The 12302-nt window shown below is 37.7% G+C and overlaps 1 protein-coding gene across 14 annotated transcripts in view; it reads right to left on the bottom strand.

The window, feature by feature from the left end:
• The window catches only part of FGGY (FGGY carbohydrate kinase domain containing), a 468393-nt gene that overhangs the window by 126062 nt on the left and 330029 nt on the right, over positions 1-12302 (bottom strand). For all 14 annotated transcript variants that reach the window (XM_050804094.1, XM_050804057.1, XM_050804114.1 and 11 more), the window contains one exon: positions 4220-4281. In XM_050804094.1, the coding sequence (XP_050660051.1) occupies positions 4220-4281 (62 nt within the window). The remainder of the gene's footprint in view (positions 1-4219; positions 4282-12302) is intronic.

Here is a 12302-nt window from a genome sequence, read left to right as displayed (position 1 = left end):
TTCCCATAATCCCCATGTGTTATGGGAGGTACCTGATGGGAGGCAACTGAATTATGGGGGTGGTTACCCTCATGCTGTTCTTGTGATAGTGACTTCCCACGAGATCTGATAGTTTCATAAGGGGCTTTTCCTCCTTTTGCTCAGCACTTCTCTCTTTTGCTGCCATGTGAAGAAGGATGTGTTTGTTTCCCTTTCCACCATGATTGTAAGTTTCCTGATGCCTCCCCAGCCCAAAGAATTGTGAGTCAATTAAACCACTTTCCTTTATAAATTACCTAGTCTAAGGTATTTCTTCACAGCAGTGCAAGAATGGACTGATAGAGTAGTAGTGGTCATCATCATTGTCATAATTCAGTTTACAAAGCCCCGTCAAATATATTACCTCTTTTAAACTCAAAATAAATCCTGAGAGGTGTCTCGGGCTGATTCGCCATTACTATCCTATGTTACAATGAGGAAAATGGGTTTCACACAATGATACACGTTGGAGCTGAGATTTGAATCCAGGTCTCCAAACTATAAATCTAGTGTTATTTTCTTTGGCTTAGTGGTTTATAAATGCTTAATCCCTTTAAGAAAATATTGACTGTTAGGGCCCCCTTCACAGAAATACACACAGAATTATGTAATCAGCAAAACAGTACATAATTTCAAGAGGTTCATTGATGATCTGAAATTAGGAATCCCTTTTCTAGGTTATATGGTCTCTATGCCAACTAATATGCTAGTTGATAGGGTTATGTGACATAATCCCTCTCAACGGTAATTGTAATTAATGACTAATTGCAAGGGCAATGTAACTAAAGACTCCTAAAAGGGAATGCCTATGAAGCTTTTCTCAAACTCCTTGTCAAGATCAGTCCTCCTTTTCTACACACCCTGATAATGCACTACTTATATTTTAGTACAGTATGCATTTATTCTGCTCTGTGTAGGTGTGCTGATCCTATCAGAATGTAAGTCACTTAGTGGAATGGAAATGTCTAATATACTAACTACAACCATCATTTATTTATTCATTTTTTATTCTACTTTAAGTTCTAGGGGACATGTGCACAACGTGCAGGTTTGTTACATATGTATACATGTGCCATGTTGGTGTGCTGCACCCATTAACTCATCATTTACATTAGGTATTTCTCCTAATGCTATCCCTCTCCCATTCCCTCACCCCACGACAGGCCCCGGTGTGTGATGTTCCCCAACAATTGCTTTTATCATTACCATTTTTTAGTTGAACACCTATTACAGCTTGACTCTTAATCATCACTCTGTGTCACTCACTATTCTAATTCATTTAATTTTCTCAACAACCTCATGAAATGTTTACTATTATTCCCTTTACAGTGAGGTACTAAGGCACAGAGGTTAAGTAAATAGCCCAGACACACAAAGTGAATAAGGGGCAAAGCTGAGGCAAAGGCAATTTGGCTTCAGAGTCTATCAGCGGCCACCTTAGACTATCTCTCTTTTGTCCTGTGCTAGCTACCTGGGTTTCTCTGATAATTCTATAAAAAGTATCTTACTTTACTTAAACTGCCTGACAACTAAGCATTATCAGCATGAAAATTCATTCATTTATTATTTTTTTAAAGTTTTTATTTCAAAATAATTTTAGATTTACACAAGTTACAAAAATGGTAGACAAAGTTCGCTTTTACTCATCACCTAAGAAATTACCATAAATAACAATACTATTAATCTCTATTTGAATTTCAGCAGTTTTCCTCCACCAATGTCCTTTTTCTGGTCCAGAGTTGAATCCATGATTATATATTGCTTATAGCTGTGGTACCTCCCTAAGTCTCCTCCAATCTAGGACAGTTCTTCAGTATTTAAGTTTCTTAATTTTCCTTTGGAGCAAACTGGCTAATAGCTTTGTGGGATGTCAATCGAGGTTTGCCTGATGCTTCCCATGTTTACATTGAGTTTAATCATTTTGGGCAAGAACATGGCAGAAATGATGTTGTATCCTTATCGGTGCATCACAAAAGGAGATACGTGACATCACAACATGTTATTGCTGGTGTTGTTAACTTTCGTCACTTGGGTAAGGTGGTGTCTGCCATACTTAGATACTACTGGAAAGTTATTATTTTCCTCTTCATCTTAATTAGTATCTTGTGCTGAAATCCTCTGGGTTTATGAAAATATCCTGTTTCCCACTTTTACTCACTAATTTTAGCATCCATTTATGATTCTTGCCTACAACATTTATCTGTGTAGTGTTTACCTAATGATGATTTTCTATTTCCATGATTTCTTCTACATTTATTAATTGTAAGGCTACTGTCCTGACAGTGAAGAGGAAGACCTGTCATTTCTTCCTCGTTTATTTCCTTCTTCAGTAATTTACTTATGGAGTTATTTACTTATGGACTTATTTTATGCTATTACTGTTTATTTTATACTAAATAGGCCACTGAGAGATTCTTAAAGCTGGTTCCAATGTACTTTAACAATCCCTTGTTGAGTAACTTCTTTCTTTCTGGCACCATAATTTTACTGCCCCAGCACAGACTCAGCCATCTTTCTAAGAAGTCCTGATTACTTTTATTGGAGAAATGGGAGGGAGAATGGTACTTAGAATCCAGTACCTGTGAGCTAGGTACACACATTGCTACTATCGGGCCATTGCTTCCAGGCCATCTCAGCAGACAGAGCTAGGGAGTATATGCATGTATATTCACGCATGAATATACGTATCTATATTTACTTATATTTATATCCAGCTGTGTGTTTGTGTGTGTGTGTGTGTATATATGTGTGTGTGTGTATATATATATATAAAAAAAAATGTAAAATCATAAGTTGATACTGACACCATAAGGTTCATTCTAACCTTTTCCTTTTCCCATTTGTGAGGAACCTGGCTCTCATTATCCACAATATATTGATTTCTTCGCTCAACTGTAGCATACATATAAAGAGTTGTCACTATAGCTAACATATATACCTATGAAAAACAAATTTACCAATTAGAATATAATATTTATGGATGGTTATTTTTTTCTTTAGCCATATGGCATATAGTTAAAATATTATTTCCCAAAGTTACTTAGGTTCTGTTCTTTTCTTTTCCCAACCCCGTTTGTAATACAGGAGTTTCAGTTTTTACTGTGTGCATTTCATTTTGCCCACGCCAGCATACACACATATCCTGGCTATCTATCTATCATCTATTTATCGGGGTATCAGGGACATGAGGCATCACAATGATTCTAAGAGTTATAGTTATATAAAAAGGTATACTCAGAGAAGTGTCATTTCTTCCTACTACCATGGTCCCATTCCCACATTCTTTCTACCCTATTCCTACCTACCCCCTGTAGGTAACTAATCTTATTATTTTCTGGTTTAAACTTCCTGGTTTTTTTTGTTTTTTGTTTTTTGTTTTTTTTTTTGTTGTTTGTTTTTTTGAGATGGAGTCTCACTTATTGCCCAGGCTGGAGTGCAATGGCGCAATCTCTGCTCACTGCAACCTCCAACTCCTGGGTTTGAGCAATTCTCCTGCCTCAACCTCCCGAGCCGCTGGATTATAGCCACATACCACCACGCCCAGCTAACTTTTGTATTTTTAGTAGAGATGGGGTTTCACCATGTTGGCCAGGCTGGTCTGGAACTCTGACCTCATGATCTGCCTGCCTCGGCCTCCCAAGGTGCTAGGATTACAGGAGTGAGTCACCGCGCCTAGCCACTTCCTGTATGTCTTTTGCAAAAATGAATAGATACACATTTATTTTCTTATGTCTTTCTTTTCACATGAAAGGGAGTATATTGTAAATACTTTTTTGCACTTGGCTTGCTTCAAAATATTCTAGAAATCACTCTGTATCAGTTATTATCTTCAGTTTTACAGATGAAGAGACAGGCATAAAGAGGTTAAGTAACTAGCTTAAGGTCCTATATCTATTAAGGAGTAAGGCTGGGATGTGAAACTAAGAAGTTTTGACTCCAGACATGGTCCTCCTTCTACATCAGAGTTTCTTATCCATAGTCCCTGGGTATATCCTTGGGGAATCTCTAGGTTCTCTAAGTTCTCTTACATTATTTAAAGAATTAATACATGGACCTTCTGGATCATCCAGATGACTATCTTTCAAGCACTAAAGGCATTTTCATTGTCCGTAGGACCTGAAAATCACCCAACTGCCCAACATAAATGCTCTCAATGAAGTCACACAAGGAAAGCTTTAGATGGAACAGAGACAGCAGTTACCTGGCTGTGGCTTTTACTTGTAGTTCTGGAAAAGCAGCATGGCCTTCTACCATATGGTCGATCTGAAAAATAAGAGATATGGGTCAATTTTATAGCTTCTCTAATTTATGTAGAAGATAGAAAAATTTATATTAAAATGAGTATGTTTCTTTCAACTCTTTGTCCATACAGGATCCAAGAACATTAAAATGCCAATGTAGCAAGAGTGCCTCAGCTAAAAGAAATTTAGCTTTGATTAACCTAGTGCTAGCCTCTTAAATATATAAAACAAAGAAGTTTAGAGAGAAGAGCAAAAGGAAATGAAATTCCCAAAGCTAAACTGGTAGCAGTAGGTTAGCATCAGGTCCAAGAATGGGGAGTAAGGAAGAAAGGGTAACTTATGTCAAATGGTGGGGGGTCTGAGTGTTAAAAGCACTAATCTTTTCTGGATCACATCATTTCCCCTTCTTGATCCAGGCTGTCATCCCTGGGCAATGTCAAACTTCGAATTACTCACTGTGTCTTACTAATGGAGAAGCTGAATGAAAGAGACTATGATGAGGGTTTTTGAAAAAACCCTCATTAAAAAAATTTTTTTTGAAACCCTCAGTTAAAAAAAAATGAGATGCCCCAGAGCTGTCAGGAGAAACTCTCCTGACTGAACAATCGTCACATGGGAAACACAGCTCTCCAACGACAGAAATGTCTGAGCTCTGCAGACAATCATCCTCTCATTTGAAATCCCAGGTCTAGGATCTTATTCCTTAATCCACTTGGTGGCTGTAAACAAAATAGCACAAAATACGTATCAGGGACAGAAATGTTTCTTCATGCAGTTACTCTGCTTGCCATCACACACCCAAGCAACACTGTGCTTGAGTTCCTGAACCTCATCTATGTATTTTCTGAAAGTTTACTTGAGTTTCTAGGATGCTAAAACAACCATTCTGATAGATTTATTTTCATTCCAACTAGGAAAAGACTTGCTCTTTTGGCTGCACAGGGATAGGCTCTCTGAGCACGTTTCCTGAGAGCTAGGGCTGTGTAAAGAACAAGATAATTTGTTCAGGAGCCACAGAGGCCAGGGTTGGGTTCTGGCTCTGAATCTCACTAGCTGAGTGACTTTGTGCAAGTCACTAAACTGTTTTGAGCCTCCATGGCCTCCTTTTAAACAGGATTTCTAGGAAGCTAAGTGGGTCTACTTGATATGGTTTGTCTATGTCCCCACCAAAATCTCATCTTGAATTGTAGCTCCCATAAATCTCACATGTTGTGGGAGGGACCCAGTGGGAGACAACTGAATCATGGGGGCAGTTTCCCCCATACTGTTCTCGTGGTAGTGAGTAAGTCTCATGAGATCTGATGGCTTTATAAGGGGTTTCCTCTTTCACTTGGCTCTCATTCTCTCTTGTCTGCCGCCATGTAAGACGTGCCTTTCACCTTCTGCCATGATTGTGAGGCCTCCCTGGCCACGTGGAACTATGAGTCCATTAAACCTCTTTTCTGCAAAAATTACCCAGTCTCAGGTATGTCTTTATCAGCAGCATGAAAGCGGACTCATACACTACTATAGTGCCAACAGTAGTATAAATGATATGTGAAATATACTGACTCATTTCCCATACATCAGTACTAACTTAAGCATTGTACACACATTACTCTACTTCATTTATTCCTTACAGCACTCCTATGAGGAAGATACTATTCTTTATTATGGAGATGAGGAAACTGAGATCAAAGAGATTTAATATCTTGCCCAATGTCACAGAAAAGTAATGACAAATCTAGGTCTCAAACTGAGGTCTCTATATTTTAAGACCTTGTTCTTAATCACCATGTCATATTGTCTACTGAACTTCCAGGTATAAGTTGTTGAATACCACTGGTGCAGTTTTTGTGGAAATGTTTCAAAATGATATAAAATACATGGGTCATTTCAATGAAAAAGAAAAAACAAACACGCAGTTATTGAATATTTATCTCCTTCGGGTTCAACTCTGCATTACTGTGATGAAGCATATCCTCATCACAGTCTGGATCCCCTGAGTTTGCAATCCATTGCGAGCACCAAGATTAACTCACTGGGAACAGTAATGGATAATTAAAGGCATTACTTGATTTGATGCTAATTTTTATGGGAAGTGCTTTAGGAGTTCAGAGAAGAGAGATTTAAATGAGCTTCCAGGAGTAAGCTAGAACCTAGCATGTGTGGTGTAAGCATGAATGCAGTTATTTACTATTTACTAAATGCCTAATGTGCTGCCAGGAACTGTGCACCTATGTTCTGGAGATACACTGAAAAATAAGAAATAGTTATGATGCATAGTAGCATAAAGCGAGAGATTAATCATTTGGCAATTATTATATGGTTGGAGTAGGCGAAGCTTCAGCTGAAAGGCCAAAAATAGGTAGAGTTTGGAGGAGTAAAGGGCTAGAGGCAAGGCACGACCGAAAGGAGGCTGGTTAGTAGAGACATGAAGATGGAAAGACATATATGATTTGAATGGTAAGGGACTGGTTTAGCCTCATGCTTGGATATCATGGGTGGTCAATAAAGGTTTGTGGAATAAATGTGGGACGAGTGAACCACAGGAAAGGCATAGATAGCACCATGTACTTCTCCTTGGTGGCACTTACCACACTTTGCATTTGTATCTATTTGTGCTGGGCATACATTGGTCATAGGATTACTGTATGTTAAATTACAGAATCAGTAAACTGGTGAAAATATGGATGAACAAAGAAGGCAAACGCAGACAGTGTGTCTTGAATGTCATAAGTGTTTATACTCTTATTAAAGGTCATAAAAATTATTCTGATTTGGAGAGAAAAATGATGAAAAGTTAAGAAAAATGTGGTAATGTATGAAGGACAGGGAGATGACTAGGCATGGAGAACAGGAAATGCAGACAAAGATCACAGGCTGTCAATGGGAATATAAGGCACAAATATTTTCTATCCTTGCTCTGCTGTAGCATCTATCAAGTTGTTTTACAATCCTTAGTTATATGTCTGTCTCCTACCCTATACTCTGAGCTCTTTCAAAGCAAGAGCATCATTATTTTCCACTCCTCAGAATCAGAGCAATGCCTGACATCTGTAATAAATGAATGAATGAGCCATATTTTGTAACAATTAAAAATGCTGACCAAAATACAGGAAATAGTTCTCTGAAGACACTGGAAAGTGGCCAAAACCAGGTAGAAACTGGAACAGAATAGACACAAGGAAGGAAAAAACAGTACCTTGTACATTTCCTGATTTTATACATTTTTGCCCATGGGTGGACCCCAGTCAGTGCCATGCAAGGTAACTAATACTTAGACAGAAATACACAGTCTTTCTGATTAAGAAATGAGAGGTTAGAGTTCAAGGCAACTATAGTAGCTACAAAGTAAGTCGTGGAGGAGATGTCAGAAAGAGAGAGCCATAGAAAGGGAATGCAACACTGTGCCTATAAATGCTACCCTAATTTTTGGATAATCTCCCAATTACATGTGCATGGAAACACCATAAGTAGTCCAGCTAAGGGTAAAATAATGCAACAGAGATTTTAGGACATGTTCATTACAGGAGAGTAATGAAACTTGAAGTTTGAGTTCAGCCAAATAAACTGCCTGCTAAACCAAAAAATCAATACTCAAAAGAGAAATAGAAATAATACAATGTGTCTAGAATATATCAATCACAATGTCCAAATTATGACCCCAAATCATTGTACATATTGAAGAATAGGAAAATGTAATCCATACTTAAGAGAAAAGCCACTTAGTGAACACTAAATCTGAGGTGACACAGGTGTTAGAAGATAAGAATTTTAAAGTAGGTAATTTAACAATGCTTAAAGATGTAAAAGAAAATATTCTCATAGTTATTAAACAGAGAGGAAATAGCAAAGAAAGAAACTATTAAAAATGGAAATGTAATAGTATTGATTAAATATAATATCTGAAATAAATATATAGTAGATGGGCCTAAGAGCTGATTGGAGATGACAAACAACAGTGTCTGCAGTGAGAAGGAGACTTAGACTGGGAGACTTAGAGAGAAAGGAGAGAAAGAATATACATTGAAAAAATTGACACCCCGAGTCTCTCAGGTGCATGGGAGACAATAGCCAAAGGTACCATATATGTGGAACTGAAGTCACAGTAAGAGGGAAGAGAGTGAGGAGAAGAAACAAACAAAAAAATTTAAATGCTGAAAATTTCCCAAACTTGGTGAAAGGAATCAACTTACAAACTGAAGAAAGATGAATCCAAAGAAGACCACACCATACCATAATGAAAGCCAAAGATTAAGAGAAAATTTGAAAGCAGCCAGAGGAAAAAAATGACGTATTATACAAAGGGGAAGAATGACAAAAATAATGGTTGACATCTTATAATGTCAGAATACAAAATACTGACATTTTTAGGTGTTGATGGAAAAAAAAAACCCTGTAAACCAAGAATTCTATATTGAGCAAAAATATCTTTCAAGGGAGCATATAAAATAAATGCATTGAAAAAAAATGAAGAGAATACCTTTTGCCAGTTGACCTGCACTGTAAGACATGCTAAGACAAGTTCTTTAGGCTTGGGAAAAGATATCACCCGGAAACTTAAATTTTCAGAAAGAAAGGAATAGCAAAGAGATTATGTTTTATTTCTCAGAATTTCTTTAAAACATTTATGTCTCTTTGACATGGACTAAACTGTGTTCACCTCAAATTCATATATTGAAGCCTCAGCCCCTAATGTGACTGTATTTAGAGACAGGGCTTTTATGGTGGTAATTAAGCTTAAACAGGTCATAACAGTGGGGCCTTAGTCTGATATAACTGGTATTCTTATAAGAAAAGGAAGGAATACAATCATTTTCTCTTCATATACACATACTGAGAAAAGGCCATGTGAGGTCACAGAAGGCAGCCATCTACAACGTAGGAAGGGAGCCCTCACCAGAAACTGCATTTGCCAGTACCTTGATCACAGACTTTTAGCCTCCAAAATTGTAAGGAAATAAATGTCTGTTGTTTAAGCCACCCAGCCTGTGGTATTTTGTTATGGTAGTCAGTAGACTACTGTGGTAGCCAGAGTAGACTAATACATTGTTTAAAGCAAACAATATGACAACTATTCATATCAACCCAACTATTTCATTGTTGGGTTTATAGCATATGTAGATATCACACACAAAACTACAGCCTATAGAGCTGGGATAGGAGTGGTAAGTAGAACTATACAGTTGAAGAGTATTTATACCTTTCATGAAGTATCATAATATGCATTCAAAGTAGGCTGAAAAGTTTAGGATATTTATTATAATAACTAAAGCAACCATTAAAAAATAAAGCAAAAAGATGTGTAAAAACCCAAGACACCAATAGATAACTTAAAATTGAATTCTTAAAATTGAAAAATAGTCATTTAATCCAAAAGAACTCAGGAAGGAAAGACAGAAGTGATGACAGAAAACAAGTAACAAAATGAAAGATCTAAATCAAATCGTATTTATCTTTATGTAAAGTATCTAAACAATCCAAGTAAAATTCAGAGATCACAAAACTGAAAAGCAAGACTCAACTATATGCTGTGTACAAAAAATACACTTTTACATAGACCAGGATAAGAACAGTGCCATAGGTGGTTTGCCCAACAGTGCTAGGAGTGGAAGAAGGAAGGAAAGGGAAGGGGAAGGGGTAGGGGAAGGGGAAGGGGAAAGGGAAGGCAGGGGAAGGGGAAGGCAAGGAAAGGAAAGGAAAGGAAAGCAAAGCAAAGGAAAGCAAAGGAAAGGAAAGGGAGAGAGATGGATTGGCAACATATTTTGGAGGTGGAACCCTTAGGGCTTACTGATGAATTAGATGTGAGGAGAGAGGGGAAAGGAACAGTGAAGAATTAATCCTAATTTTTTATTTTATTTTTTGGCTTTAATAAAAATATAAATGATGGTACTCTTTACTAAGATGAAGGAAGATAATGGAGGATCAACATTGGGAATCAGTTACTACCATCAGAAAACATAGTAATTCTTGACTCCTTCCTCCCTCTGACTCAATAACATTGAACCCACCTTCACCCATTGATAGCAATGCTACACTCCTCAAGCCTTGGTCTCTCTCTTTTTTGCACACTTCACACTTAATCCATCAGGGTGTGAAGGTCAAGGTCAAGGATTGAAGGTGGCTCTACCTTCAAAATATATCCAAAATCTAACCATTCTTTACCAGCTCCATGCCATCATCCTCCTCACTCAGCTGGCTTACTACAATAGCCTCTTTCTGACTTCTATGCTTCTCTCCCTCTGCTTCCACTCCACAGTTAACAATCAACACAGTAGGCAGCAGTAAGAACGATTCTTTGAAAACCTGTCATATCACATCACTCCTCCGCTCATTATTCTCCAATGGTTTGCATTTCACTCAGGGTAAAAACTATTACTGTGGCCAATAATGTAGACCCTATCACCTCTCTGAATTTGTTCCCTGCAACTCTCATTTTGGTTCACTCTGCCCTACCCATTGTGACCTTCTTGCTATTCCCATAACACCCCATGCAAGCAACCCTCTCAGAATCTTTACACTGGTTGTTCCCTTGACCTGGAGGTTTCAAAATAGCTAAATTCTTTCCTTTCCTCATTCTTTGTTCAACTGTCACATCAGTGAGGTCTACCCTGACCACACTGTTTAAAACTACAACCTTCCCATCTGAACTCACAAGCTTCCTCCTCTATTTGCCTTAATAACTTATACCATAAAGTGGAATTTATTTATTTGCTATGTATTATCTGTCTCCTCCTGTTAGAATGTAAGCTTGAGAAGGGTACAGGAGTCTTGGTGGAGTGCAGGAGGGTGCAGAAGAGGTTGTTTTACTCACTGCTACTTTCTCACTCAGAACAGTACCTTAAACATAGTAAGCACTCTGTAAATAATGGCTGTATAAATAAACATCACTCTAAAGAATTCAGACTTTATTATAATGAAAACTGAAGAGCTATCACAAGTGACAGACTCATAACTGTGTTTCAGAAAGACTTTTATAGCTACAATGCAAGAGAGGGATTAGAGGGGGAAAGATTAGAGGCAAGAAGCCAATTAGGAAGTTGTGCAGCAATCCAGGTGGGCATACAAAAAATGAGCAAAAGCCAGGGCAGGAGAAGGGAACAGGGAGGCATTTGTTTTTGCAGAGTTAGTCTTTGTATCCACGAAGTCATTCTAATTAGCAGATGTGAAATGCTGGGGACACACCTACATCTGTACATAGATCCTGTCAATGCTAATTGACCTTTGGCTATTGTCTCCCATGCCCCTGAAAGACTCAAAGTGTTAATTTTTTTCAATGTATATTCTCATTCATATTTTCTCTCTCTCTTTCTCTGATTCTCCCAGTCTATGTCTCATTCTCACTGCAGACACTTTTGTTTGTCATCTCCAATCAGTTCTTAGGCCCATGTACTATATATTTATTTCAGATATTGTATTTAATTTATTGTATTTAATTATTTTGTCCCATGGCCTTACAAAGCTTGCCAACTGTATTTATTTCAAGACACTTAAAAGAGAATGTCATGTTAAGTGACAACAGTTGATTCTCAAGAGAGTCTACAAGAGGACTGAAAGAAAAACTCAGAAATGCACTGCCACAAAAGTCAGATTCAGTTTTGGAAAGATCTTGGGCCTCTGGTGGCCAACTTGGGTTTGCACTGTAGCTCTCCTACTTATAACTGTCAGATTTTGATCAAATTACCTTGCCATTCTCAGCTATTTCTTCATCAGTAAAACTAATATAACAACACTGACCATATACACATACTGTGAAGATCAGATGAAATACCAAATCCTAATGGGCCCAAAAGTATTTAGTAGATAATAGGTATTCAGTATTAACCTCTATTTTTCCAATAGGCTTAGCAATTGTACCATCTATTTTTATGCCCTACAATAAATTATAATGATCAGTTCTGTATCCAATTTTCTTATTTGATGATGAACGACTAGAGTGACCACATTCTTGGCTGGCCCAGTGGAATCACTCAGGAAATCTCTGTAACGTGATGGAAGGAGTGAATGAATGAAGGGATGAAATCATTATCTCCATAACCTGTACTACACTGTGCACACTGC

This window comes from Macaca thibetana, chromosome 1, assembly GCF_024542745.1.
Source record: "Macaca thibetana thibetana isolate TM-01 chromosome 1, ASM2454274v1, whole genome shotgun sequence".
Classification (NCBI taxonomy): Eukaryota; Metazoa; Chordata; class Mammalia; order Primates; family Cercopithecidae; genus Macaca; species Macaca thibetana.
This window is presented reverse-complemented; position numbering and strand designations above follow the sequence as displayed.